Source organism: Pagrus major, chromosome 9 (genome assembly GCF_040436345.1).
Source record: "Pagrus major chromosome 9, Pma_NU_1.0".
Taxonomy (NCBI): Eukaryota; Metazoa; Chordata; class Actinopteri; order Spariformes; family Sparidae; genus Pagrus; species Pagrus major.
Window position 1 is genome coordinate 5199930 of NC_133223.1, and position 27439 is coordinate 5227368.

The following is a 27439-nucleotide window of genomic DNA, read 5'->3' on the forward strand; positions in this document are numbered from 1 at the left end:
AGCATCACAGACCTCAGCCTTCACTGGTTCTCCCTTTTGGTCAAGTGGCGTGAGCTTTGCTTTGGACTCGACAAGCCGGACCAGGATGCCTTGCTCAGTCTCCCATCTGAAGTATGCAACAGCTCCATAGGTCTGGTCGCTTCCATCGGAGAATGTTATTCCCCAGGGTACTCCAATCCTTTTAACTGGTGTGAGGCTTCTGTGGAAGGTGATTTGGTTGAGGTGTGTGTATTCCTCAAACAGGTGGATGGCTTTGTTTTGCCTCCATACAAGCTAGCCACTTGGCTAAGCAGTTGTCTTCTAGTCAGTGGGTTTGGAGTTTTTTTCTCTCACCTCTTCTCCAAGGCCCTTCTGGCTTCAAGTTTGTTGCCGAATGCTCTCAGGTCCTTTACTCTGCCTTCCAGGCATGCTGTCTGATCATGTGGGATCCATTTTTCCCAGTCTTTCAGGCTTGCAATTGCATCATGGATAAGCCTCTTCGCTCCTTCCAGCTGCAGTTCATAGCCGTCCCTATTGATAGTAGTGATGGGGCTTGCATGAGCTCTGTCACAGGCTACTTCTGCTTCTTGGATTGCACAGTTTACCTCATCTTCACCATATCTTGGCCAGAGGTTGGATTGGACTGCTTTCCGGATTTCATCCAGTGTCGTGTCACACTTTGCCATTGTCTTTTCAAGCTCAGCCTGCTGGTGCTTGTCGAGCTCGACTTCTTCACCCTCATCGGTTTCAGCTTCAATGTCTGCCAGTAGGCCAGCCCTGTATTCATCATTTGCATTGCTGAAATGCCTTGCCAGGGAACTGAGCTTGCTGAACTCCTCCTGTAGTTCATGCTTGACCATGCTACCTGCAGCTCTGCTCAGGTAGTTGGCTTGCTTGCTGAAGGCAGTTTTAGCTAAGGTCCTCTCTTGCTTCAGTTGCTTGACTGTTCCCAAGAGTTTCCTTCGCCATGGTGAAGAGTTTCCAGTCAATTCTTCCTTCCTTTGCGGGACAACTCAAGGACAACTCAATTCCTCTTATTCTTTGATTTTATTTTCTTGAAGATGGTTTTAGGTTTGATGGTTTCAACGGACATAAACAGAATAATGGAATAGGTTGATAACCTTGAAGATAAACAGAAAATACATGCATTAGTCTCAAATAAATTCCAATAAACACTAATAAACACTTCCCTTAAAGTATTTCTAAAGAACAAATGTTAACATTTACTTGAATCTCAAAGCAAACAAAGTCATTCAAATTAACTTAGGATCTCAAAACAGCGATTAAAGTAACAATCCTACAGTTTAGTTTATATAATACTTAAAGTAACATCATACTTAACTATTAAGTTCACATTAAAGTTTCAATAAAGTACATAAACTTAAATTAGCATAAGCAAAATTATCCAAATTAAATTGCATTACTCATCATCCACACTCAAAGTTGTTTTTTCGTACCAGTTGCGCCCTCTGATTGATCAGGAGCTGTGGTCGTGTCTTGTTTTCAGGAGCAGGTGAGAGGGCTAACTGAGCAACCTCCAAACATTTCATGCCATGCTTTCCAATGGGTGCACAGGTGAATATGGTCCCTCTAGGAGCACGTGCTGAGAGTTTGGGTTCCACCAACTCTTTTGCGTGTGGTCGCCCTCTGCAGGTTTGGAGTGCATCTGAGTGTATCTTGTGGATGTGCTCAATGAATTGGGATTTGACACAACACTTTGTGAACGTAACATTACAGAGAATAGAGGGGAAAAAAAAGAGAGCGAACCGGAGTCTCTTGCGAGTAGCCTACTGAATTTACAGAGCGTTGTCCTGAATTTAACCACACAGGGACACACCCTCAGTGATTTCCTTTAAAATCCAATACCAAGAGAAAATGGGCTGGTATTGCTGATACCAATATGGTACTGATATTTTGTACAAAAGCTTAATAAGTTAAAGCTTAAGTTAAAAAGTGAATTTTGCCCATAGATACATTCGCTCTCTTTCTGTAATGGATAATGCCTGCCGATGCCAAAGGACTGTGATTAAAGTCTCACCCTAGCAGCACCTTTCCCTCCTCTTCTTCAGACCATTGCTGCACTACCTCACCATATTCAGTATTGTGATTAAATCCGATGCTTAACAAGGTTTGTTGTGTTGCCACAGTACCTCACAGTCCTCCCACACACATCACATACAGCAGCACTGCTGCTCTGAGAAATGAAAAAGCTCCAGATGTTTGCATATGACTATGACAGGCAGAAGTAGAAGTAGTTCCTAAGTGGGTGTTATTTAGACTTAACCTTGGTGATAATGTAGTTACCTTGTCCCTGTTAATGATAAAATACACATTTACCCCAAATTACCTTGTTTAGATATCAATCTTTTAATATGATTCTAGAACAGAAACATTTGGGATCTGAAGTTGATTTTTCTGTGTTGATCCGCACACCACTATTCAGAGCTAGCTAGACCCCAAGTGTATCAAAGTATTGTGTGAGGTAAAATAAGTTTGAGAACTGCAAACATGATTGCCACTCATAAATGAATTCCTAAACATTCCTAAACAAGTTCAATCAGGAAGACTATCTTTTCATTCACTTCTCTCCCTGCTCCCTCCAGTCACCTGACATGGGCGTTTCTGGAGAATGCCTCAGCCTCATGTTCTGTGGCCATCACCGCCATCCAGGCCTCAATGCGGCAGTCAGCCCTGTCATCTACTCAGCCCTCTACAACCTCACTGGTCGGAGTCACTCAGCATTCTCTGGCCTCAGCTGTCCCAGCTCCTCCTCTAGGTAGGCAATACATTCCTCAGGCCCCAAACATATCCCCCAAGCTAAGGTAAAAAATTCTCCAAGGTAAAGACATCAACCTAGTCCGTCTCATCCTGCTTTCCCCCGAGTGCAATAGAGCCATCGCCACTGGGGAAAATATCGCGGCAATATTTAAGTCTGCAGATGCCTGACTAAAAAGTTTCTTATCGCTTCCTGCATTTACTGTGATGTCATCTGCTCCATTTTCTCTGAAAGAAAGCAGGAACCACATGCCTATTAAGCCCTCATCAGTGACCTTAATCTCAAATATGGGAAAAACATATTCTACCTGTAACATAAAGCATTCTCCAGCAAAGCTGCGCTCTAACATCGCCCAATCTAACATCCAGCCTAAACTGGTCCATACTGACCCCTTCTCAAGCGCTAATAGCCTAATTCCACCTGAGCCCTTCTCTCTTCACTATGCCGCACCAATAATTAGACATGGCGTCTTCCATACTAAATCTCCTCAATCTCATTTCGCTAGATGAAGGCTGCCGCTCTAATTTGTGCTTCTGGTTACATCTGCTCGATTACTGGAATGGCATTACTTTTTTCTATGACGAGCTCGTGCATTCCTACGATTCGCTGATGTTTGTCACAGATGCTGCTCCATCCGTGGGTTTTGGGGGGTTCTTTCAAGGGCAGTGGTTCGCAAGTTGCTGGCCACCTTCCTTCTGTCACGGTCCTACTGTGGCAGTCAGGGTTTTTGTTGTTTTTTGTGTTATCCCTGTCTGCCTTCCCTCCTCCCTTCTACATCTTAAACATTCCAAGTGTGGAGGCGCTTGCTCTGTAGTTGTGGCTTGCACCGATTCCACATTCTGTCCCTTCAAATCCATGATTAAATACCTGCATATTAGACCTAACACTAGCCCCTTCTCTCCATAATTCCTTAACCCAGGGAATACCCCTTTATCAAAAAAGTGGTTTAATCATCATTTAAAGCAAGTTCTTATCAAATGCAACCTACCCCCTCCGCTCTATTCAGGGCATTCATTTAGGATAGGTGCTGCTAACTCTGCCGCCAACCAAGGCAGTTCATCAGCCTCCCTGCAAAAACTTGGGCGTTCGTCATCATCTGCCTACACTTCCTTCATTCGCCCTGATATCAACATTGTTCTCTCAGATCAAAAATCGCCGAAGCCCTAATCCTCCAGTAAGACAAGCATGCAACTGGTGGTGGTGCTCACGGTATTTTCAGTCACTAACAATGTTCATCATGGTTTTTACCGAAAATCATTGCACATATTTAAATAACTAAATATCATATTTCAATTCCTTTGGTGGGGATGTCATCCCACTAACATTCAGTCTGGTTTTCATGACTCATTTATTTCGTTTTGTATCATGATCGACATGTCTCATGCATCATAATGTTAATTTATGTCTGGTTGTCGGACTGTATTCTGTTTGAATATTATTTGTTTGCCTGTTGTCCTTAATTTTCATTGTCACGTGACTTTAATTTGTGTTTAGGACTGTACGTTGAACGTTTAATCATTTATTCAGATTCATGGTCTTCGTGACCTCACACATCTTTATGAAATTTTCCAACTGGCCGTCAGACCTTAATTTCTTCTAGTCACCCGGACTTATTATTTTCGTCGACCCACAGGCCTTAATTTCTGTTGGTCTTATGACTTTTGTTTCTGTTTGGTCCTTATGTGACCGTTTATTTATTTGTTCACATTCATGGTCTTCGTGACCTCATACATCATTCATGATATATGCACTTTATTTCTGTTTATCATTGTCCTAATTTTTGTTTGGTTGCATGACCTTTTATTTCAGTCGGGTCCTTGCTGACCTTTAATCATGCTGATCATTTCGTAAGCATCGAGTTCTATGCAGGGGGGCAGATCATAATATTTATATCTTTCTTCCCAGCCATGCATGTCTCTATTTAATACTGTTATGCTTCTTTTGCTAGAAATTTGTCTGTGCAGTAAGGTAAGTATTGATATGCATAAAAAAATTAGTGCCTGTCGTTCTTTTCTATTCTTCACTTTTCTTTGGGGGGTTTCTTATTCTACGCACAGCTTCATCACCCCCCAAAAAATTTACTTCATCACGATGGAGTCTAACCACCAATGACTCTCATTCTCTTTGTACACATGGCAATAAATCTTTATGTCCATTCAAAAAATTATGAGTCTCTCCTGATTTAACTGGTTTCCAGCAAGTTGATTAATTTCTAAAGGTGTCGATATACTGTATAAGCTACCACAACAATGACATAGTAAACTTGGTATAATCTACAGTTCCCCAACATTAATACTAATTCTATCTGTGCAATATTCTTCTTAGTCATGCAATATGTGCAGACACCAGAAAACAGCTTCATCTGGCTCCCAAAGACTAAGCATCTGTGAAACATCAGTCACTCTGTCAGGTTCTTCTCTCTCTTCTCTCTCTATCTGTTGCATGGTAAGCCTGTGGTTATCTGTATATCTGAGCTTTTCCTGCCAGCCTCAACAAACATGTACACCTGATCAGAAGTACATTCTGTATTTCAGCAAATACACAACACATACTTAACTTGTGGCAAGACAAGAAGCTCATCTAATGCTTATATTTTAAATCTATTGCTCTACCATGAATTTTGTATACTCAAAGATAATCCAGCAACTTTACAGTGGAGGATGAATATGTTTTACAAAAGGAAATGGTTCATAAAACTCTTGTGATTTCCACAAAATGGCCATATTATCTTCTAAACGCTGGGGAACTAGAAAAACAAATTGCTGTACCTTTCCCATTATGTGTCACAATGCAAACGTGGCTGATGGGCGTGCGTGGCTCTCTCACACTCTATTGGAGTACAAACATTGTAATGTTAATCAATTGTTTTGAATGTCAGCCTTTTTAAAGTTCTAGTACTGCCTCCAAATGACAAAAGATTGATATGTTTTTGCGTGTCAGAGTGACAGAGTTTATAACAAACTGAATATCTTGTTGTAAAAAGAAAAGTAGAATCAATGCTGAAAATATTTAGCCTATTAACATATACATGTGTAAATCAGTGACATGAATTACTTTGTACAGTACATATATAATAATATGGTCAACATCAAGTGTTTAGAAATATAAGGAAATATGACTGTGCTTGAAAAAAGTAAGCAGGTGTTATTCTATATGATGCTTTTCTTTTTTTCCAGTTATTCAAAATGAATATTTTTGCACTTATGTGACTTACTATGGTACAGTAAGGCTTGCTGTCTGCCTTGTGACAGGACGACCAACATTGTTGCCTGGGAAATGAAACACTTTGTTTAGAACCACCTAATAAAAAATGTATGCTATACTTTTATTTTCCAAACCTACATGTTATATTGTAATTACTGAGTGTGCCTTAAATGTTTGTTACTTATTGACCTCCTGATTGAATTTAATGTCAAGAGGCCACCATGTGCCATGGAGGACTTTGTTGTCAGTCTTCCTCAAAGTATCCCTCTAGTTGGAAGTCAGTTATCAAACTGATACTTTATCTGTTATTGATAAACATAAACAGTATGTAGGCTTTTCAGATTTGAAGCAAGTAATGAAACAGAACATTCTGTATCCATGTTGTTTAAATAAATAACCTTTTTGTGTGTTTAAGGCCACTTAGTGATAAGTAACAGAGGAATTCATTTAAAAGACAATCACAAGATTTTATTTAAAATCTTGCCTTTATACATTTGTGCTTTAATAACAGGAATCCATGATGCGCCTCATGCTCATGAACCTGGTGCCACTCATGCCCATGTCCCTGAAGCTCCTGTACTCTCCGGGCCTCAGGTACATCATCTTGCCTCTGTATTGGGGCTGCTCGTACATCAGCCAGTGGCCGTCCATCACGTTGCAGGACTGGCATTCGTTCATACGGTAGCGGTCCATCATGTTGTCACAGTCGTCCATCAGCTCATGCATCTGACCACCGAAGTTCTCCCTCTCGTAGATCCTCATCCTGAACTGGCCTCTGTGCTGTAAATTGAAATGAGTGAGAATGAGCCATTGAAATCCTTCTTCAAATACCGTTATTTGCTTTCACCAGGTTCAATATTTTTCATACATGGAAGGTGTAATTTCAAATGAACAGGAAATAGTGAGTAACAGTACCATGGGGATCATGCGGCAAGACCTGATGCAATCACTCATGCCCATACGCTGGTAGTCAGAGTACTCTCCCCTCCTGGCAAAGAACTGGTTTCCCATGTAGTTAGTGCGGTCGTAGACCATGAAGCAGCCGCTCTCCACCCTGCAGGAGTGGCACCTGCTCAGGTAGGAGGACATGTCAGCGCAGTCGCTGCTGGTCTCATAGGAACGACCCTGGAAGTTCCTGTCCTCGTAGAAGATGATCTGAAAAAAAAGAAGAAGCCATTAGGATGACACCACAGTGTAGTACAGCTTGTATACAGTACAAATTATTTTTTTTTCTATATATATCATATTAAACTAAATATGTATGGAATCAAAAGCTACAGCTGTACACACCTTGCCCATGGTCATGGCTACTGTTAATACTGTTTTGGCTCAAAATGACTGCACAATGTCTTGATGTATCCCTGCAGCTTTTATACCTGACCTGGCACCAAAAGGATACATGACCCTATTGTTCAAATTCCTGACAGCGCAACATGGAGCAGAGGCCCCCGTGTACTGTTCAATTCAAAGTGACCTTCAACAGATCATGATTTGCGGTGGTTGCATTTGTGAGAAGAGGCCCCGCTTTGTATTGTCTTTGCTGCTGAATAATAGAGACTGTGTTGTCCACAAACATACCTTTACGTTGAACGGCTTATGAAATATGTTACCTCTAGTCTGATGTTTTAATCAGTAAAATGTCTGTCTTATGTGTATATTTCAGCATTTTTTTCGTATCTGTTTTAATCAGCCTCATTATTGTTTACAGTGAATTTCATGGTTTGGAATACTGATCTGCACACAAGACCAAAGGCCTCGTTTCTAAAAGTCTTCTTTGATTTATTCTTAAAACAATCTTTAAATCATTTGCAATTGTATGCATTTATTCATACAAATAGTTTAAAAACAAACTCTTTAAAAAGCCTTATTGTATTTTAAGCAGAAACAAACTTGTACATGTATGGATAGAGTACTTTATTGGTATGATAACATGTCAGAACAGCACAAATATCATAACATAACAACATATCATAGCATAACATTTATTGGCAGAAAAAAACATTAACACAGGCAGCTGCATATCATCATGAGGAGAAAACAAACAAAAACAGACTTTAATAAGTCTTTTCAAAGCTGACATATAATTGATCGCATTCCATCAGTCATTCTGTTCTATAGTTGAAAACACGTCATCAATAAACTGTATTTACTCACACTTTTAAGTGATACCAATGAAGAGAGTATGTTTACGAATGGACTTCTGACTTTAATCCTTTATGAGCAACCAATTAGCAAGTCTTCATTAGTAACCACCTGATTTCTTCTTTTATTTATTTTATCTCCAAAAGTAAAACTGACACAAATGCATTTGAAAATGTGTTTGAGGCAGTTGAAGGTTTTCTTCATGCTCTACAATAATTTAGTAAAAAAAACCAACTAACTTCAATTCTATGGGTTTTTAAGGTGTGGAACGGTACACCATAATTGAAAAGGTTGTGAAGCAAATATTTCCTGAAACATTATGCTGATAATAAAATCAGATTTTTCATCATATAGGAGAGCCTTATCTGGTGACCATGGAACTATTACATTATCTCTGTGCCCATAGGGATTTCAGCTATCCTTCAAAGCTTATTGTTCACATGTGCAGGATTCATAGCAAGATTCCCCACACATATACAGGTACAGCACTTAAGAGAAGTGTCTTAATAAACCATAGTAAGGTTTAAACTTTAAATAATTTCTAACTTTGTTTTACAAAAAAAATAGTCAAAAATATAGTGTTGCTGCATACTGAGATGGACATGATGATGTATGACAGATTTGTCGTATTCCTGGCTATGTTTCTTTGAAATTGTTTCTGCCCTCTAGTGTCAAAAAATACTGAAAGCAGCTTTAACCCAACATTAAGCTCATGAGGCAAGTGAATAGTGTTGCCTGTTAGCAATACCCACTTTACACTTTGGGTTTTCCTGCTCTGTCCTCAGGGACTTGGTTTGGGGACTGAAGGGATGCTGGTTGAAGACCCGCTTGGACCAGTCTAAACAGAGAGAGGACTGATAGCTGGAGAAGTGCCGGTTCACCCCCTGTGCACTGCTGGGGTACCCTTGAGCAAGGCACCAAACCCTTAATTGCACCTTGAGCCTCATATGGGAAGCCCCCTTGCTGACACCTCTCCACTAATGCATGTGTATAGGTCCTGTTTGTGCATGTGTAATAAATAAAGTACTTCTTCATAATTTTATGCATCTTGGGCATATTGAAAAAATTGTGTAGATACAACAAGGTGAAATAAGTGGATAATTATTGTTTTATTGCTTAAAGGTCCTATTTGTAAGAAAAGTAGATTTTTGAGTCTCATTTCCAACTCACGAAGAAGTGATGCTTTGGGATGGCGGCTGACCCAACCAAAAAGTTGGGAATGAGATTCAAAAATGACATTTTCTTACAAATAGGACTTTTAAACCACTTGATGAAAAGCTAATGGCAATAAAATTATTGTTTACTATATCCATTTGGTGTATACTCTGGTTAGTTATTTGACACATTAAACTTATTTTTTTCATGTTTTTTGCAATAAACAATGAGCCTTAAGTTCCATCTTTCCACTGTCAGGACTGAAATAATATCAACACTGTTGTTTCTTCACTCTTGTTTTAAACTAAAACTCCAGCTGTATTGTACAAATTGCTCCTTAAACTGCTTTTTGATTTTCTAGGAACAAGAAATTACTAACTGTGAAGACTACACAGCAATTAGTTCTCTTTGGAAGAGTATCCAGTTTTAATTCTATTGGTATTCCCTAATGGTAATGATAATAATAAAAACAAGTGCTGTGAAGAATACTGCATTTATTGTTTAGGCTTCTTGAATATTGCCATCATGTTAAAGCCCAGTCCATATAAGGCAACTATTCATTGGAGTCTACATGGTTTGCATACAAGTCCATATGTCTATGTGGTCTCTAATGTTGGGGTGACATGTGTGCTCCACACCACTCATGGATTGTGCCTTTAACAACTGAACCAGCCAATGTTAAAATGCTTTAGAGAATCAAAAACTGTGATTTGCTTAGCCTGCAGTTGTTGAACTATTTATACCTCGCGGTATGTGATATTTTATTTAAAAAATAATTCCATATCTCTAACTTAATGCTTTTATACTCAAAGCTACACTTTAAAATATCTGTATTTATTTTTAAAACCTGTAACAATGACAACATCAGCCTAAACTATTTTACTACTGTTGTTTCAAATGTTTTTTTAAATCTACAAATACAACCTTAATCATAATGCATTTCTTTGTAACGACATGTTTACTTTAATCTACAAGAGGATTACAGACATTTCCCCCCATTTTATATATTATGAAGAATATTTATTGATAACCAAGAGTTTCCCTCCCCACCCCTGGTGAAAATATGAGGTCATAAATGACAACATTTGAGGTCTCTCTTCTACAGTATGATGTAGAGGATAATAGAACTGATCAATGAGCAACAACACTTACTCTTTATAACTATACTTGTTCCATTTTTTTTTAAATCAAATTTTGCATTCACATTATACAAACACAAACACAATGAGTCAAATTAATAGATTACCAATATGCCATATTAAATATGAACTTTCTTTTATTTCTGAGGTCAGTTTCTTTTTAGAACAAATTTGTTTGAAGTTAACAGGAGTCCGTAATGCGTCTGATAGAGCTGAATCTCATTCCATCATATCCTAGGCCTCTGAAGCTCCTGTACTCTCCGGGCCTCAGGTACATCATCCTGCCTCTGTAGTGGGGCTGCTCGTACATCAGCCAGTGGCCGTCCATCACGTTGCAGGACTGGCAGTCAGACATGTGGTAACGGTCCATGATGTTGTCGCAGTCGTCCATCACCTCATTCATCTGACCACCGAAGTTCTCCCTCTCGTAGATCTTTATTTTATAGGACCCTTTGTGCTGTTAATAGACCATTTAAATATATTGTGATTAGTCATTCTGATCAAAACTTAAATCCTTTGAGTAGTCATGTGAGATATGTGATGCTTCTGAATTTCATACCATGGGGATCATACGACAGGACCTGATGCAGTCACCAAAACCCATCATGCGCTGATAGTCAGAATACTCCCCTCTCTTAAGGAGGTATTGCTGACCCATGTAGTTGGGACGGTCGTAGATCATGAAGCAGCCGCTCTCCACCTTGCAGGAGTGGCACCTGCTCAGGTGGGAGGACATGTCCGCACAGTCGCTGCTGGTCTCATAGGAGCGACCCTGGAAGTTCCTGTCCTCGTAGAAGATGATCTAGAACCCGACAGAAAAGTCGAAGTTTGGTATCATCGTGGATGGTTACCAATCCCAATAAGTAAACAGATAGTATTATGGGTCATTATGCATCGATGGAGCCTTTCTTTGCTCAATACAACATAAGATTATAATGAAGCAACGATAAGAACTGAATGTAAGCATGCATCATAGGGGAAAAAGAATAGTAAAGTATCTGTGATAAACTTACCTTGCCGTGCATGGTGGCTGATAGAATGAGTGATGCTATAGCAATCCTATCCTGGACATGGACCTTTTTTATACCTAACGTGACATCCAAACAATTGATGGTACTATTGTATGGAAGTCATGAGTCAGCATGAGCATGCAATGTTCGTCCCTCTGTTCATGAATGCTGATGGCAAAGGGTTATTATGCACCCTCTCACAATTTGTATCATTCTAGATCAATGGCTTCTTTATCTATCATTCGCATTTTTTACTTTGAATATTATCAAGACGATTCAACTCAAGAGGTAACATACTGAAAATAATAAGATAGAACGAACATGTGTCAATATTTTTTAAGGCATAGTGTAAATCAACAGTTCAGTAAATTTCTTGTTATCTCAATTTGTATCGCTAGACTGACACTGCAAACTCTATTGAACAAAAATGTCCCACAGGTCACAATGGAAGTAAATGGTCTTAAGCACTCATTCAAATGTGCTTGTATTAATTTAAAGATGTGAATGAATGCTATAGCGAAGGACAATGTTTGATAAAACAAATAGTATATATCTCCACATTTTTAGTCAAAATTTAGAGAGCACAACAAAAAAGCATATACAACAAATAGTAAACTGTATATCTAAAAGGTATTGTTTTAATTATTTTAAATGGGGACTCAAACTTGTTAATGGTTAACTGGATATTATTCATGCTCTTTATAGCATGTAAACGTTGTTAGTATTGTATTTATTGTATTTTATGATGCTGTCTTGGAGTTTTCAATAACGATCAGATTTATAAATATAATATTATAACAATTAAGAAACAATAGCGAGTAAAAATGATAGGGAATATTGAATAATATTGATTATTGTATCGTATAATTGTATATTGTATAGTATTGTATTGAATAATACAGCCTCACTGTAACAGGTTCAGGTCTGACAACTACTACTTTAGATGAGGTCATAAATATCCACAAGAAATGGTGGCACCTCACTGAGAATCTCACAAATAAGATTGTATACACGGACACATCCTCACAAAAAGCTTAAAGTAACATTACATTCACTCAGCTTTATACAGTATGTCATAAGTCATAGAGATTCTCGTATCATCATGTCATCCGACAGGAGGGCACCAGACAATGTGTGTATAACTCTTGTTCAATGTTGTCTCTTATGTCATTACTATTATTAGGGAAGTCTGGAATCTCTTCAAGAATCATCTTTATCTGAACCTACAGACACCAAGAGTCTACTAACAGGAGCTTGCCAATGGTGAAGGACAGTGGGTAACCATGTCAAGGCAGAAATTAAACATTCTGATGGGACATATGGTCAAACATTCCTTAATGATCATATATTTCACCCTCTTTATATTTTGATCCTCATTAGTCCACAGTGTTTATTCAATGTATCAGATGAAGTCATTTTTGTAAACGTGAAAAAACAGGAAAAAACAGTCACAAGAGTAAGTTTTTGTTTTATCTTTCATTTTTTATTTCAGAAATGAAAATGTCTAGCACATGTCCATGATACGCCTCATGCTCATGAACCTGGTGCCACTCATGCCCATGTCCCTGAAGCTCCTGTACTCTCCGGGCCTCAGGTACATCATCTTGCCTCTGTAGTGGGGCTGCTCGTACATCAGCCAGTGGCCGTCCATCACGTTGCAGGACATGCAGTCGGACATACGGTAGCGCTCCATGATGTTGTCGCAGTCGTCCATCAGCTCATGCATCTGACCACCGAAGTTCTCCCTCTCGTAGATCCTCATCCTGAACTGGCCTCTGTGCTATATTTTAGAAAAAATAAAAACAAATTAATTACTTAATACTTTTGTGGGGGAAATCACCCGTAACAGAACCATAGAATGACAGATATTGTTTTATACCTACCATGGGGATCATACGGCAAGACCTGATACCACTGCTCATTCCCATCATGCTCATGTAGTCAGCGTACTCGCCCCTCCTCATGAAATACTGGTTTCCCATGTAGTTGGGACGGTCGTAGACCATGAAGCAGCCGCTCTCCACCCTGCAGGAGTGGCACCTGCTCAGGTAGGAGGACATGTCAGAGCAGTCGCTCATGCACTCATAGGAACGACCCTGGAAGTTCCTGTCCTCGTAGAAGATGATCTGAAAAACAAGGTATATGTAAATTGATAGTGGAATCATGCACAATACTTTACTTGATATTTTGTGTAAATAACAGTCCTAACATTTGTAATTTGTATGTAAAATTACAAGTTTACCTTGCCCATGCTCATATCAGTGGTGGTCATACTTGTGGTAATTGAGCTGCTGCTGTTGCTGATGCTACTGCTGCACTGCTGTCCTGTCTGGTTTAACCCTTGCTCTTATACCCGACCAAACCCTACCCAGTCAGTGGGGCCTCATTTAAACCCCTGACACAGCAACATGGTACAGAGCACTGTGCAGGCCTCTGTAACTGTGTCATATAATCACATGACTGGGCCCTCGAAGACTTCAGAAATGTGACCCTTTTCATCAGTTAACACAAAGGACCCCCCCCCCCCCCCCCCCCTAGTTTTGAGCTTGTCATGACTGTTTCAGTGGGACACCTATGTTATGCCAGGGGCTATTCAATTAAAGTTACTTTAACAATCTGAATTGATAAAAAAAAAAAATCTAAGATTTCTGTACTTCATGGTTGCCTTTAATTAACACACTGGTATATAAACAGTTTAAACTGATCTGAGTAGATTTTATGATGGGGGAAGAAATAACTCAAAGTAAATACAGTAAAGACAGCATGTGATAAACTGACATAAAAAAAACAGGTGCAAAACGGAGCTAACGTAATAGCAAGTTCCCAATGCTTAATCATAACCATCTGGAACAAAACACTGGCCCGTAATTGCAGAATTATTGTTAAACCAGAATTGAAGTGAATTTACTTAAATTGTTAACTGTTTTTTTACCTTGTGAGGAAGCTGAACAGTTATGTAATCTTACAAATCCCTCTTGACAGGCTTCAAGCTATAGGCTTGTAGCTGGTCCAAAAAATGATCGAACATCCATGTCCTTTCCTTTATTGTGTTATGAAGCGTTTTTGTGCATGTCAAAGGTCTGCAAAGTGAAAAAGCCCAAAGTCCAGGCCAAAAGGAGTGACTCTCTCCCACAGAAAACACTGCTTCTGCACTGCCTGAAATGCCTGGTTTGAAGTCAAGCCTTTACTTCAGTAACTTATGTGCATCATATATATATATATGTATATATATATATATATATATATATATATATATATATATATATATATATAGATATATAGATATCTATATATATATATATATATATATATATATATATATATACATATATATATATATATATGTATTCATATATATTATAAAATGTATATGGCTGTAACGCAGCTATGGTTACCAGCTGTAGTTGTGTTATTTTCGATCACACTACCTTGCTCGACATAAAAAAGAATGTGTTTTTTGAAAATTAAAGTATGTAAACCTTTTCTACTAGGACCCCCAAATAAAAGTAACATTAATATGACTTCTTTAAAAGGAGAGCAACGAACAGCACTGAAGGCTTTTCTTGATGGAAAAGATGTTTTCATTCTTCTCCCCTAACTGGCTTCGGTAAGAGTTTGATTTATCAACTGGCACAGCTGGAGCTCTTCTACTGTTAATCAGATGGTTGAGGTTAGCCTATGATAGACGTTTACAGACAGATGGTTCATCCAATCACCTTCCAAGTATTTTTTGAAAGTGCCTGCTTGGAGCGACCGTGCAAAAAAAGGCAGAGCGCTTGGAAAAAAGACGCTGGGCAACAACAACAAAAGTTTGCTTGCTTAGAGATCAATGACACAGACAAGTGGTGCTAGAAACCTGTCGCTAGCAAAACCCTTGTTTTCTTATGGTTCTTATGGCTCCTCTCCTACGCTGCTGGTTGTGTTTTTTTTTAGCAGTTTTTAGACGTTGAAATATGTTCAACTTTACAGCCTTAAGTGGCTACCATTAGTCATTAAGGGTTGACAGCAATTGCAACTCTGTCCAGGTTTCTTGTCCGATGCCCCTTCCATGTTTCATTTGCAATTCATACAGGGTTTGAAACCTTTCAATACTTTAGTCACTACTTCATTAATAACACAAGTGACTGCAAGCCCTGCAGGCAGGTTATTTGAGTCCCTTAGTATAATGTTTAATTCAGCATGGTGCTTAGTTTGGTTTGACATCTCAAATGGACGCCGATGTGAGCATAATTAATTTGAGTGACTGTTAGCAATGATATCCTTTTGTTTATAATTGCTCACAATGAGGTAGTCTTATTTGGACAATATTGCCAACTTGAGCAGTAATCTAAGCCTAGGTGTACAATCTGAACCAAATTGATTAGACCTTTGATTTTCTGTGTGGCTTCAATGTATGCCTAGATGTGTTTGCTTACTGTACTGGACACTGAATGTGTATCGTCCATGCCGATGGCCATTTCTTGCAGATAGTCAGGCTACACATAGCCTACATGTGAGAGGATAATTGATACTTAGAAGTTTGTGACAATTTTGGCATTTCCCACTGTTAATTACTTTATATTGTTTATGAGGGAGCACACTGTATGTTTAATACAATAAAACAATTTATACAATTTTAATTTAATTTAATACAATTTAATTCAGCTAATAGGTCAATTTGCAGTAGTACTGATGTTATATGTTATCATAACCTGATTATTCCCAGTTATTGGATTATTGTGGTCATGGAAACGGGCTAAATGACAACAATGGAGTGTGGGGCTACTAGTTTCCATGCTACTAACAGTGGAAGTGGATTGTTTCTAATACGACAATGACCGTGATGCATAAGCATATGCTAGGTCTTGAGTGGATAGGATTTTTGCACAGCTGTAAAAACAGTCAGCAAAGTAACAAAATGTACACACAATTCAAAGTCATGGTGTTGCAAAGAAGTACTTCATACAGCAAAGAGAAGGGTACAATGGCATTAACGTTTCACCTGTAACCATTTAACTGGTTATATCCCAGAATCAACTCAATTGTCTTTTTATATCAATGATATGTCTTCCCACTGTTGTACATGGTTTTGCCAATTTAAAAATATGATTTCCAGCTACTCTGCTTTTGAATGTAATTGTTTTCAACAATGTTTGTTTTTGTTGTTGTTTGTCTCTTTGTTCCCCTGTGCTCTCGACATCATTGTAAATGAGGGCTTGCCCTCATTGATCCTCTCGAGATTTAAAGGTTAAATAAAATACTGGTCATGAAACACCGTGACCTTGTTTTGATCGCATTCATATGAGAAAAGCTAGACTCATACGTGTAGGTAGATCCAAACATTGTCAGTATTAGCACTGCAACTTTCCTGATTATGGGGTACTGATATTTGCTAACATAGTTGAACAAATGAAGACTGCACATCAATCTCGTCAATACAAGCCATTACCGTTTTTACACAGAAGTCTGCTTCAGGTTTGATGGAGAGCAAACTGCAGTACCTCAGTGGGAATGCTGAAGTCTTGCAATCTCTCAGTGAAGTTATGAGTCAGTTTTGTCATGAAGTCTGTTATGACATGCGTTATGTGTGCCCTGGGTGCTGTGCTCATGAATGCATGGAGTTGTGGGAAGTGCAGCAACTTTTTGCCATTAGGTTTGTTGTGAAAACTGTTGGCTTTCTTTTGAAGGCACAAAGCCTCTCAACCAAATCAGTGATAGACTTTTCCCGCCCCTGCACTTCCAGATTCAAAGTGTTCAAGTGTCCAAAAATGTCACACAGAAAGTAGACTTCTGCCATAAACTGTAAACACCCAACATGTGCTCCAAGAAGTTTGCTGCCCATTTGTGTTTGTATGTGCCAAGGAAAGACACAACCTCCTGGCGGAGTTCACAGAAACAGTCTAGAACCTTTCCTTTGCTAAGCCACCTCACATTGTTATGAATGAGTAAGTCCCCACTTAGCAGGCAACATCTGTGGACGTCCAAAACAGGTTGATATCATGTCCGTCGGGCCAGGCCATGATCTGGTCGTCCATTGACATCCAGAATTAGTTGAGAATAGACGTTCATACTGGCTATGATCTGGACGTCCACGGACAGCCAGAATTTATTCGACAAACAACATATAAACGTCTATACAACGTCCAGAAAAGACGTATAAAAAACTTTCATTCTGGCTCCCCAGAGGACGTCTTTTAGACGTCTTAGATGTCCATAAATGACATCTAAAAGACGTGATCTAGACCACTTTTTGCTCACTAGGTCAGTGTGTTTCTTGCTGGCCATAGAAAATTTCAAAAGGACTGGATCCAGGGGCCGCTAGTTGAATAGGCCTGCTATACATGTTTTGTCAAATTGATAAGGAAGTTTTCTTAATTGTTTGTGCTTTGTCTATTTGCATGTGTTTTCTTAAGCTGCAGTGCGTTGAGGTCCAAGGGCCACTGCAGTATCACCAGAAGATTTGAATTGTTCTTGATAGCGAGATTTAGGTGCGACACATGTAAATGTTGGTATATGTAAATGTGTGAAACACTAAATAAAGGTTTTAAAATGTTATTGTTCAATACAGTATAATATTTGACTGACAGCTGTGCAATAAGTTTGACAAAAGTCAAGAAGTAGTGCAGCAATCACTTTATTTGGTGGTATTTCATACATTCAGTGAGCATTTAGTAGCAAAAGTCCATGATATGTGCTCATGAACCTCATGGCACTCATGAACCAAATTTTTTATTTCGAAATTAAAATGTCTAGCACATGTCCATGATACGCCTCATGCTCATGAACCTGGTGCCACTCATGCCCATCTCCCTGAAGCTCCTGTACTCTCCGGGCCTCAGGTACATCATCTTGCCTCTGTATTGGGGCTGCTCGTACATCAGCCAGTGGCCGTCCATCACGTTGCAGGACATGCAGTCAGACATACGGTAGCGGTCCATGATGTTGTCGCAGTCGTCCATCAGCTCATGCATCTGACCACCGAAGTTCTCCCTCTCGTAGATCTTCATCCTGAACTGGCCTCTGTGCTATTTTTTGGAGAAGACAAAAACAAATGAATGTCTCAATATGAAGTTTTGTCACCTGTGATAGAACTATAGTATGCATTTTTATACCTACCATGGGGATCATACGGCAAGACCTGATGCAGTCTCTCATTCCCATCATGCTCATGTAGTCAGCGTACTCGCCCCTCCTCATGAAATACTGGTTTCCCATGTAGTTGGGACGGTCGTAGACCATGAAGCAGCCGCTCTCGACCCTGCAGGAGTGGCACTTGCTCAGGTAGGAGGACATGTCAGAGCAGTCGCTCATGCACTCATAGGAACGACCCTGGAAGTTCCTGTCCTCGTAGAAGATGATCTGAAAAAAGTTTATTGTTGGTGGTTGGTTAGAAAAAAAGTAGCAAGGTGAATGTATTGATCTCATTTTGTAAACAGTAATTTTTGCTTATTACAAAAAATTATTTTAAAAGTACCTTGCCCCTCATGTTCATGCCGGTGTTGCTCATGTTGGCTGCAGATGAGTTGTTGCTCTTGCTCCTGAACTGCCTGAATATCTGGGGTTTAACCCTTTCCTTTTATACCTGACCAAACATAAAGAATCAGTGGCCCCCCTCAGAGAACCCTTTACTCAGCAACTTACTATTGAAGCCTATAGAATGCAGAGGTAATGCTAATTTTTTCAGGGACTGGGTACCTCACAGTCTTTAGAAAGGCCTTTTCTCTCATCATAGAAAGCATCCCCAACAGTGCTTTAAACATGTGAATAGACCCATGTGACTGTAAAAAACTGTGTGTCTGACCTGTATGGTTATGCACTATTCTTTTGTTGGTGTGTTTGTTTTTGGTCTTTAAAAAAACAAAAAACAAACAAACAAAAAAAAATCTACATGGTCGAAATAAAGATTTCAATCAATCTATAGTGTATAATTTCTGTCTGTTTTTATTTGATCTGAGCTTTGGTGTAATGAATGTGTTACATACATGAAATACAATGTATTTTGGTTATTCAATTAAACATTCAAAGGCAGAACAAATATTTCATCACAACCTCTGGACTTAATACTGTAAATACTTATAAGTCTTCAAGAGGAAACCAGCTTGGAGAAACAGTTTACGACTGCATAATGTTTAGGGTTGGGTACCGTACTTTTAAGGGCACTGACCAAATTACATCAGTATGACCAAGTAGCGACTCACATTAAATCAATCTCCCCAAAACTCATGAAATTCCTTAACAACTTGTTTAGTTTACTCAAACAGTACGTTTATTTGTATGTCTGAAACCTTGGTATGAAACCAACAGTATGTGAACTGCATACAAGGAAATAATACAGCATGCTTTCCTTGATGCTTTCTATGGCCAGCAAGCACTCAGCCCCCTAGCTCGATGCTAACACATAATGGAAATTACCTTTTCTCTTACCTTTCTGTTATACCCCCCTTCAGAAGTTGAAAAAAGTTAAAAGTTAAAAGATCCGAGATTAATTTTTTGTGAAATTGTCTCCATGATAGCATCAGAAAACTTTGCTCCCTCCATAAGTCATATTTATTCAATTAGTTCCTAAGTCCCCCCAGTATGAGAGCCACTGAATTAAGTGAATAGGATGTTAAAGGAATAGGTTGACATTCTGGAAAATTTCAAGTGTTGCCTCAAATAAGAGAATTATGTTATGTTTGTTAACTGGCGGACCCAGAAGTAGAGACAAGAAGGTTGGAGTTGAGTTTAACAGGCTTATTTTCACAAAAACGGATTTTGACGAAGACGAGGGCAGGCAAGTGAACAGCTTGAGTCAGGAGCTAGAGCAGAGTAATCTCACTTGGCTTCCAGTGTGAGGCAGGAATCGCAGGTGAAGGTAGTTGGGCTGATTGCTGAGCAGAGATACGGCTGAGGTATCTGCACGTGAGCCAAGCAAAAAGACATTGGGCCTCATGCAGCAACATTCTCTTAAATTTCTCTTATATTTTCTATTACTTTTTTGTCGAGAGAAAAAGTATGAAAAGTCCATTCCAGATGCACCAAATGTTCTTGCCATCCAAATCTGCTCTAACCCAGATGTGCTAAATGATAAATCCCACTTGATCATAAATTGGAGGCGCGTGGCCAATTGTAATTGGCATAGGTAATGCCCACTAAACACCATATAAGGGCAGGTGTTGTGGAAATAGCTGACACTGGCACAGCGACTGGAGAGATGCCGTCAGAAAAAGGGGAGTAAGAAGAAGAAGAGAGCAGCAGTGAAACTGAGGTATTGTTAAATCAAATAAAACAACGTAAATGTGATCTTCCACAGCGTCAGCACTGGTGTTACAGGAACGTCAAAAACACAGTATCAGGCCACATCCACCTGGCTTTCAGCTCTCCCCACGGAACTATTCTGCAGCACAAAGGAGTCTGTGCTCCCCCTGGCCAACAGGCCACAGCATTCAGAAGGTGGCAGTTTGCATCTGATATTATTTGGATGTTAAAAGAGTGATACAGCTTTCTGTTGAGGAATAGGAATGGATCTGGAGAGACTGGTTTGATCTGTATATACCTGCAGTCTTCAGCACCAATGATATTTGGCAATCCAGCTACAGCTAAAAAAGAGTTCTTAATCTCTACCTGCTGGTTAGCAGTGTACAGGAACAATATGTACTGGGGCATGAATGATATTATCACTTTCAGTACCCTTGGAAGCGCACGGCTCAAAGAGGACTGTGAAATGCCTGACCTGTCTCCTATCTCTCTCTGAAATGATCCTGTTGCCAAAACTCAGAGTGCGCTGAATACTTGGAGTTGTGGAGGCACAGGATTTGACTGGCATGTGTCTCGCCTAACCTGAGGCTCCAGGTTATTACACAAATTCATAAGCAGTGCTCGTGGCAATCTGTAACAATGCAGCAGCCATTCATGTGTCTCATCAAACAGATCTATGCGATCTCTAAAAACGCGCTCTCTGCGTAAATATCCCAGGGTCTTGTTCATGAGTGAAGGGGAAAATGGAGCGTGAGATGGACACTCCTGTCCATCTCCATTTCCAAGTTTGGTGTGGCATCAGCAGTACTGTGCGGCTCTGGACCATCATGGTGAGAAGGGAACTGAGCCAAGCTCTCGATTTACCAGTCTATCTATGTTCCGACCCTCACCTATGGCCACAAGCTGTGGGTAGTGACCGAAAAAAGAGATTGCAGATACAAGCGGCCAAAATGAGTTTCCTCCACAGGGTGGCTGGGCTCGTACTATAGGGTGAGAAATTCACTCATCCGTGGGGAGCTCGGAGTAAAGCTGCTGCTCCTTTGTGTTGAAACAAGCCAGCTGAGGTGGTTCGGGGATCTTGTTAGGATGCCTCCTGGGCGCCTCCCTTGGGAGGTGTACCAGGCATGACCAACTGGGAGGAGACCCCGAGGCAGCGACTATATATCCCATCTGGCCTGGGAACACCTCGGGATCCCCCGGGAGGAGCTGGAAAGCATGGCTGGGGAGAAGGAGGTCTCGAATACCCTTCTAAGCCTGCTGCCTTTGCGACCTGATGAAGAGAGAAGAAGATAATGGATGGATGGATGGATATGTGTTTTTTTTATGTTCCTATAATTTAAAACATATGTTTCCATGCATTGGACAAACAAAATTGTGGACTGTGTAAATGGGATGTCTTTCTCTTTTCTTCATGAGAGTGCTCTCGACCACCCCTACAATTTTCTCTTACCAAAGAGAAGAGCAAAAAAAAGAAAACATTGGTGAATCCAAGAAATCAATGACTACTAACAAAATAAGAGAAAATCGTGGATACACCCAAAAATAAGTGAAAATTTGTTCATATAGTGCTTCTTGCATGAGGCCCGATGTCACAAAACATGAAAAATCCACATAGGATCAAAGGCAAGTGATACTATACTGATTATGGCTGGAGAGTCACCGGATGAGACAGAGCAATCTGGTACTGAAGAGAGGCGAAGACTGGGGTTATGTAGTGGCAGTTGATGAGTTGATGAAACACAGGTGCGTCTCTCCGCTGCAGTGGTGACACCACGCCCACAAGCACACACACACACACACACACACACACACACACACTAGGGAGGATCAGGTAAGGGAAAAGGATGGGGGAAACAGGTAGGGGAAACACAACAGGGAAGGAAAACAGGCAAATAATGAACTGTCCTGGTACACACGTGACAAATTACAGTACCTTACAGTGGATTTCAGCACCTCCGCAGTTTGTTGCTGTATACAGGCTGAGTAACGAGAGTGACAAAAAATTCCACTTTTTAATCTCTGGGATCTCCCCATGACTTTCTCCTCCAGAGATCACCAGCTCCAGCAGTTGTCCGCCAGTTCATGCTACCGGGGTTGCTTGTTAATCCCAAACACTGGCGTCTGTCCCTCCTCTGTTAGTCCAATTAACTGCACAGCAAGCAGCAAGCCCTATTATTTGTCAGTTTTGTTTAAAATTTTTTTTTTTACAAATTATCCAAAAGGCTTTAACACAACAAACACAGCATAGGGGTTGGGGACAGCGGCTGACATGTCGCAACTTGCTATCACTTAAAGCAGCTACACCCTGAATTATTCTTAACTAAGCCTTAATATAAGTAAAATAAAATAAATAGAATCACATTAAAATGTACTCCATGCACAGTTGTCATGAGCGAGGAAATTAGCTGTAGATACCAAAACTGCTTTTTGTACCAGACAATAAAAACATGTTTATTTCTGCTGTAAAGCTGGGCATTTTAACATGGGGTCTTACGCAGATTGACTCGCTTTTGGAGCTGACCTCAAGTGGCCATACAAGGAAATCCAGTCTTTGATACTTCCGTGTTGGTTTTTCCTTTCTTTAGCCCCGGAGGTTGCCACTTGGTCCCAGCGAGCACTAATGAAGATACAGGTAGTTGTGAAGTAGCTTTTGTATGTGAGAGCTGTCCAGCAGTTGCTTGACAGAGGTAACTTTAGCTTGTCTGCCCTGGTTAACTCGACTTTTAGCTCATCTTTCTTCTCAAAGTGCTTTTTTATATGTTTAGCGTATGTTTCACACTAGCTTTCTATGGCATAACTTACAAGCATATCCCACTCTTTTCCCCCGGTTAGCAAACCGACAAACATGATCTTTGTCTTCAGAATTGACTGCAGCGTGATTGTTTTAATATGATAAAGCATATTGCTTGTACTACTACGTTTAAACTCCTTTTAACTTAGAATTGACTTTGTTGCCTTTCTTGTAGAAATGTTCCTACATTGAATTTCTTTTTGTGTGCTTCCCTTTTTACTTCTGACTGCTCTAGCTAGGACATTGGCAGATAGTGTGTGTGGCAGATTAAGTTATTGTCTTTCCCCCTGCTAAACTATTGCTGGGTGTAGAAGAACTGCTCACTTTAATGTCTGGGCGATGCTACTCAGCCCTATATATAGGCTGGGAGATGCTGCTCAGATGTGTGTTTCTTTTCTCTTCCTGGAGCCTGGCTTCCGTGTGTAGGCATGGCCTATAGCTGTGTCAGCAGTTGCTTGAACGTTGTGTTTCTTTTTAACCCTGTTCTCTTGTGATGGTAAGTGTGTCTGTGTTGCCACTCATGACTGTAGCATTCAGGGTGGTTCTTGGCCTGCACCACAGTGGTTGGCCTTCTCAGCCTCCATATTCTGATGGTTAGTGCTTCATGCAACATTAATAGGGAGTTTTGGGTTAAATTTGGCTATCAACGAATGATTATCAGGGATAATTATTAATTATGATCAATAATACGATCCAATTGACATTAGATCACCTCGGGGCACCACCCTTGAAGAAGGGATAAGATAGGCAATTCACCAAATCAGTCACATAAAAAGGTACTTAACTGTCAGTCTGTAACTTTGATTAATAATTAACTTAATAACTACAACCAAAATTACCATAACGGCTTGTAATGGTCGGAGTCCTTGACAGAGTAGGGGTTGGCAACATTCACTCTTGCACAATATTAAATAGACAGCATGTAGGTTCAAAAGTCTTTCATGGCATGGCAAGACAGACTACAAAAAAAATGGCTGATCGAAGGGGGACTACACCATGGCTGACGAAGGCTGGACTCAGATCCAAGATGGTGGATCACCACTTGTTTCTTTGATAGGAGAGAACAAAGAAACGATGGTGGTGTTCCCACCATCCGCTCACGGATATCTCACGTGTGTGTGACATGATGCCAGGTTAGAGAAGATGGTTAGTTGCATGCAAAGACCCTGAGTCTGTGTGAAGCATTATTCAACTAATGTTGAATTAGCTGTGTAGCAAAGCAAACTACCAATAACCTGACCTGAGACCACAATAACACCCAAACAGTGAACAAACACATAGATTGAACATGTATGCATTACATCAGCCAGAGTTGAAAAGTCCTGTGCTTAGCCGTGCTATGCAAGGCTGTGTGCTATCTAGGCCCAGTTCAACGTTACCAGTCCTTGAAGAAAAGGTGCTGGTGGTTCCTTGGCTGATGAGCCAAGCAGGAGAAGATTAAATTCCAATGCTTGAACAGTGCTGTTCTTGCTGTGCAAGGTCCGATGAAAGACAGTAGACAGAGGAAACTGGTCGCTCCTTTCCTTTGCAGGGATAGCAGCTCAGTGCTAACCTGCTTCTTATTCCTCAGATTGTGGAGTTAGCTGGTAAGCTTTGCGTCGCAGCTGCTGGTGCTAACTGAGCTAGAATACTAGCAGGACCTTGTGTCGTTGCTGTGAGGAGTATTTCTTTGGGCCTGCTGGAAATGCAGCTGGCAACTCTCAGCAGCTGTTGGGCCCAGAAGAATCCAGAAGAGAGCTTGGGGGCAGGCAGCCCCGTAGGAAAAGAGGTGGAGGAAGGAGCTGGAGTTTTGACTATCTGGTCAGTGGGGGGTCTGTCACCCTGACCAATAGTAGCTCAAAGCTGGGTCTCTTGGCAGTCTTTGCACCTAGGTGCAAGGACTCATCCTTTCGGGATCATGAATATTCCTACTAAATCTCAATCTGGCAAGCAGTTGTCCATGATCTTGCCAATGAACAAAACAGGCAAAACGGTAAGATCTTTAGTCCATGATGATATCACATAGTAGTTTTTTAAATTGTTGGTCTAAATCTAACTTACACTACAAAATAATATACCCTCTGTTTTCATTGTATGAGTTTGTAAGGTCAATTTACTTCCTAAGTAAATTTAAGAAACTCCAAATTTACTAAAAACATTTGCTGTGCAACACTTTCATTCTAATAATTCATATTTAAAAAAAAAATCTCAGAGGTAAAAAGATATAAACAGTGTTGGGCACGTTACTTTTAAAAAGTAATTAGTTATAGTTACTAGTTACTTCTCCCAAAAAGTAACTGAGTTAGTAACTTAATTACTCCACTATAAAAGTAACTAGTTACCAGGGAAAGTAACTATTGTGTTACTTTTTTTTTTTTAAGTTTAAATATATCTAAGAATTTGGATTCTTTTCTAAGCGGGTTTCAAAAGCCAGTTGCATAGAGTAGAACTGCATAGACACCTACACAGAACCTTTAATATTTATTGCACCTCAACAGACCACAACTGGTAGACATACTGTGCTTCAAGTATTTTCTTCATCACAAAAATACACAGTGTAACAATATGAAGTGCTTTTAACTCTCTGTACATACTGTACTGTTCAAGTATTTTCATAAAAATAAAAGTAAACAGTTTAAATATGAAGTGCTTCAATTCTTTGTAGTGTAAATTGAATAAATCAAACTGTCACACAAGTTACTGTACTGACATACTGTACTTCACTAGTTTTGTAGAAGCGTGTGCCATTGAGAGATGCTTCATTAGATTAGAGTTGCTTACAACGGACGTGGACAAACACTTCGCTCTGGGACATGATGTACAGTTTGTGTGTGTGTGAGGCTGCTGTGTGCGTGTGTGGTTTGTGTGTAAGCTGAGCACTGCCTCTGATTGGCTTATGAACTCTTACTCTACCTTAGCCAATCATCATCACTTATGCGGTTGTCTCGCCCCTCCCTACTCAGCTTTACAGCTCCTGTGGCAGAGAGCCAAGTCGGAGGACAACAGCTTCAACGAGTAGCTTCAGTTTATAACGCGCCACATTTAATTGTCGGTAACGGTAACGGCGTTGTAACAATGGAAATAGTAATTAGTTAGATTACCCGTTACTGAAAAAAATAACGCCGTCACTGGATATAAATACATGCCAAGTATATAGGCGATGTGCTAAAAAATCACTGGAAATGGCTTCCCAATCCTGTATTAAATTAACATAAATGATGCAACAGGTAGAAACATTTTGTCAAAAAAGTTTATTATTTTGGCTTATTTAGACATTCTACAAGTGTATTTACATGTCCATGATACGCCTCATGCTCATGAACCTGGTGCCACTCATGCCCATCTCCCTGAAGCTCCTGTACTCTCCGGGCCTCAGGTACATCATCTTGCCTCTGTAGTGGGGCTGCTCGTACATCAGCCAGTGGCCGTCCATCACGTTGCAGGACATGCAGTCGGACATACGGTAGCGGTCCATGATGTTGTCGCAGTCGTCCATCAGCTCATGCATCTGACCACCGAAGTTCTCCCTCTCGTAGATCTTCATCCTGAACTGGCCTCTGTGCTATTTTTGGGGAGAAAACAAAATCAAATGAATGCATTTATATCAAGTTTTGTGGGGGTTGTAATCTGTAATAGGACCGTAGGTTGATGGATGCATTTTTATACCTACCATGGGGATCATACGGCAAGACCTGATGCAGTCTCTCATTCCCATCATGCTCATGTAGTCAGCGTACTCGCCCCTCCTCATGAAATACTGGTTTCCCATGTAGTTGGGACGGTCGTAGACCATGAAGCAGCCGCTCTCGACCCTGCAGGAGTGGCACCTGCTCATGTAGGAGGACATGTCAGAGCAGTCGCTCATGCACTCATAGGAACGACCCTGGAAGTTCCTGTCCTCGTAGAAGATGATCTGAAAAAAGACACAATATAAGGAATAGGGATTTAAGATAAAAAATAATATTGATATAATTGTAAATCAATCAAAAACAGCTGGTTAGATGAGCGTCCTTACCTTGCCCATGGTCATGGTGGCTGTGTAGGTTCT

The 27439-nt window shown here is 40.2% G+C and overlaps 5 protein-coding genes across 5 annotated transcripts; all 5 read right to left on the minus strand.

The window, feature by feature from the left end:
• Positions 1-6460: 6460 nt before the first annotated feature.
• LOC141002075 (gamma-crystallin M3-like) lies at positions 6461-7264 on the minus strand. Its single transcript, XM_073473233.1, has 3 exons — positions 7250-7264; positions 6875-7114; positions 6461-6739 (listed from the first exon to the last, which is right to left on the minus strand). Exons 1-3 carry the CDS (start codon positions 7262-7264, stop codon positions 6461-6463), a joined length of 534 nt encoding a protein of 177 aa, XP_073329334.1.
• A 3312-nt stretch (positions 7265-10576) lies between these two features.
• Positions 10577-11420, minus strand: LOC141002072 (gamma-crystallin M3-like). Its single transcript, XM_073473230.1, has 3 exons — positions 11409-11420; positions 10955-11197; positions 10577-10852 (listed from the first exon to the last, which is right to left on the minus strand). Exons 1-3 carry the CDS (start codon positions 11418-11420, stop codon positions 10577-10579), a joined length of 531 nt encoding a protein of 176 aa, XP_073329331.1.
• Positions 11421-12909: 1489 nt separating this feature from the next.
• LOC141002069 (gamma-crystallin M3-like) lies at positions 12910-13696 on the minus strand. Its single transcript, XM_073473227.1, has 3 exons — positions 13648-13696; positions 13289-13531; positions 12910-13185 (listed from the first exon to the last, which is right to left on the minus strand). The coding sequence occupies exons 1-3, from the start codon at positions 13675-13677 to the stop codon at positions 12910-12912; spliced, it is 549 nt and encodes a 182-aa protein (XP_073329328.1). The 5' UTR covers positions 13678-13696.
• A 4437-nt stretch (positions 13697-18133) lies between these two features.
• On the minus strand, positions 18134-18891 carry LOC141002070 (gamma-crystallin M3-like). Its single transcript, XM_073473228.1, has 3 exons — positions 18859-18891; positions 18501-18743; positions 18134-18409 (listed from the first exon to the last, which is right to left on the minus strand). Exons 1-3 carry the CDS (start codon positions 18889-18891, stop codon positions 18134-18136), a joined length of 552 nt encoding a protein of 183 aa, XP_073329329.1.
• A 7789-nt stretch (positions 18892-26680) lies between these two features.
• LOC141002076 (gamma-crystallin M3-like) lies at positions 26681-27421 on the minus strand. Its single transcript, XM_073473234.1, has 3 exons — positions 27407-27421; positions 27062-27304; positions 26681-26953 (listed from the first exon to the last, which is right to left on the minus strand). The coding sequence occupies exons 1-3, from the start codon at positions 27419-27421 to the stop codon at positions 26681-26683; spliced, it is 531 nt and encodes a 176-aa protein (XP_073329335.1).
• Between the last annotated feature and the right edge of the window lie 18 nt (positions 27422-27439).

Excerpts from the sequence above, each read along its gene's own strand:
- LOC141002075 (XM_073473233.1), bottom strand. Across the intron at positions 6,740-6,874 it reads CTTGCCGCATGATCCCCATG|CACAGAGGCCAGTTCAGGAT; the intron begins GTACTGTTACTC and ends TTCAATTTACAG.
- LOC141002072 (XM_073473230.1), bottom strand. Across the intron at positions 10,853-10,954 it reads CCTGTCGTATGATCCCCATG|CACAAAGGGTCCTATAAAAT; the intron begins GTATGAAATTCA and ends GTCTATTAACAG.
- LOC141002069 (XM_073473227.1), bottom strand. The coding sequence starts at position 13,677 with ATGACCACCACTGATATGAGCATGGGCAAG. Across the intron at positions 13,532-13,647 it reads CTGATATGAGCATGGGCAAG|ATCATCTTCTACGAGGACAG; the intron begins GTAAACTTGTAA and ends CTTGTTTTTCAG. Across the intron at positions 13,186-13,288 it reads CTTGCCGTATGATCCCCATG|CACAGAGGCCAGTTCAGGAT; the intron begins GTAGGTATAAAA and ends TCTAAAATATAG.
- LOC141002076 (XM_073473234.1), bottom strand. Across the intron at positions 26,954-27,061 it reads CTTGCCGTATGATCCCCATG|CACAGAGGCCAGTTCAGGAT; the intron begins GTAGGTATAAAA and ends CCCCAAAAATAG.
- LOC141002070 (XM_073473228.1), bottom strand. The coding sequence starts at position 18,891 with ATGAGCAACACCGGCATGAACATGAGGGGCAAG. Across the intron at positions 18,744-18,858 it reads GCATGAACATGAGGGGCAAG|ATCATCTTCTACGAGGACAG; the intron begins GTACTTTTAAAA and ends AACTTTTTTCAG. Across the intron at positions 18,410-18,500 it reads CTTGCCGTATGATCCCCATG|CACAGAGGCCAGTTCAGGAT; the intron begins GTAGGTATAAAA and ends TCCAAAAAATAG.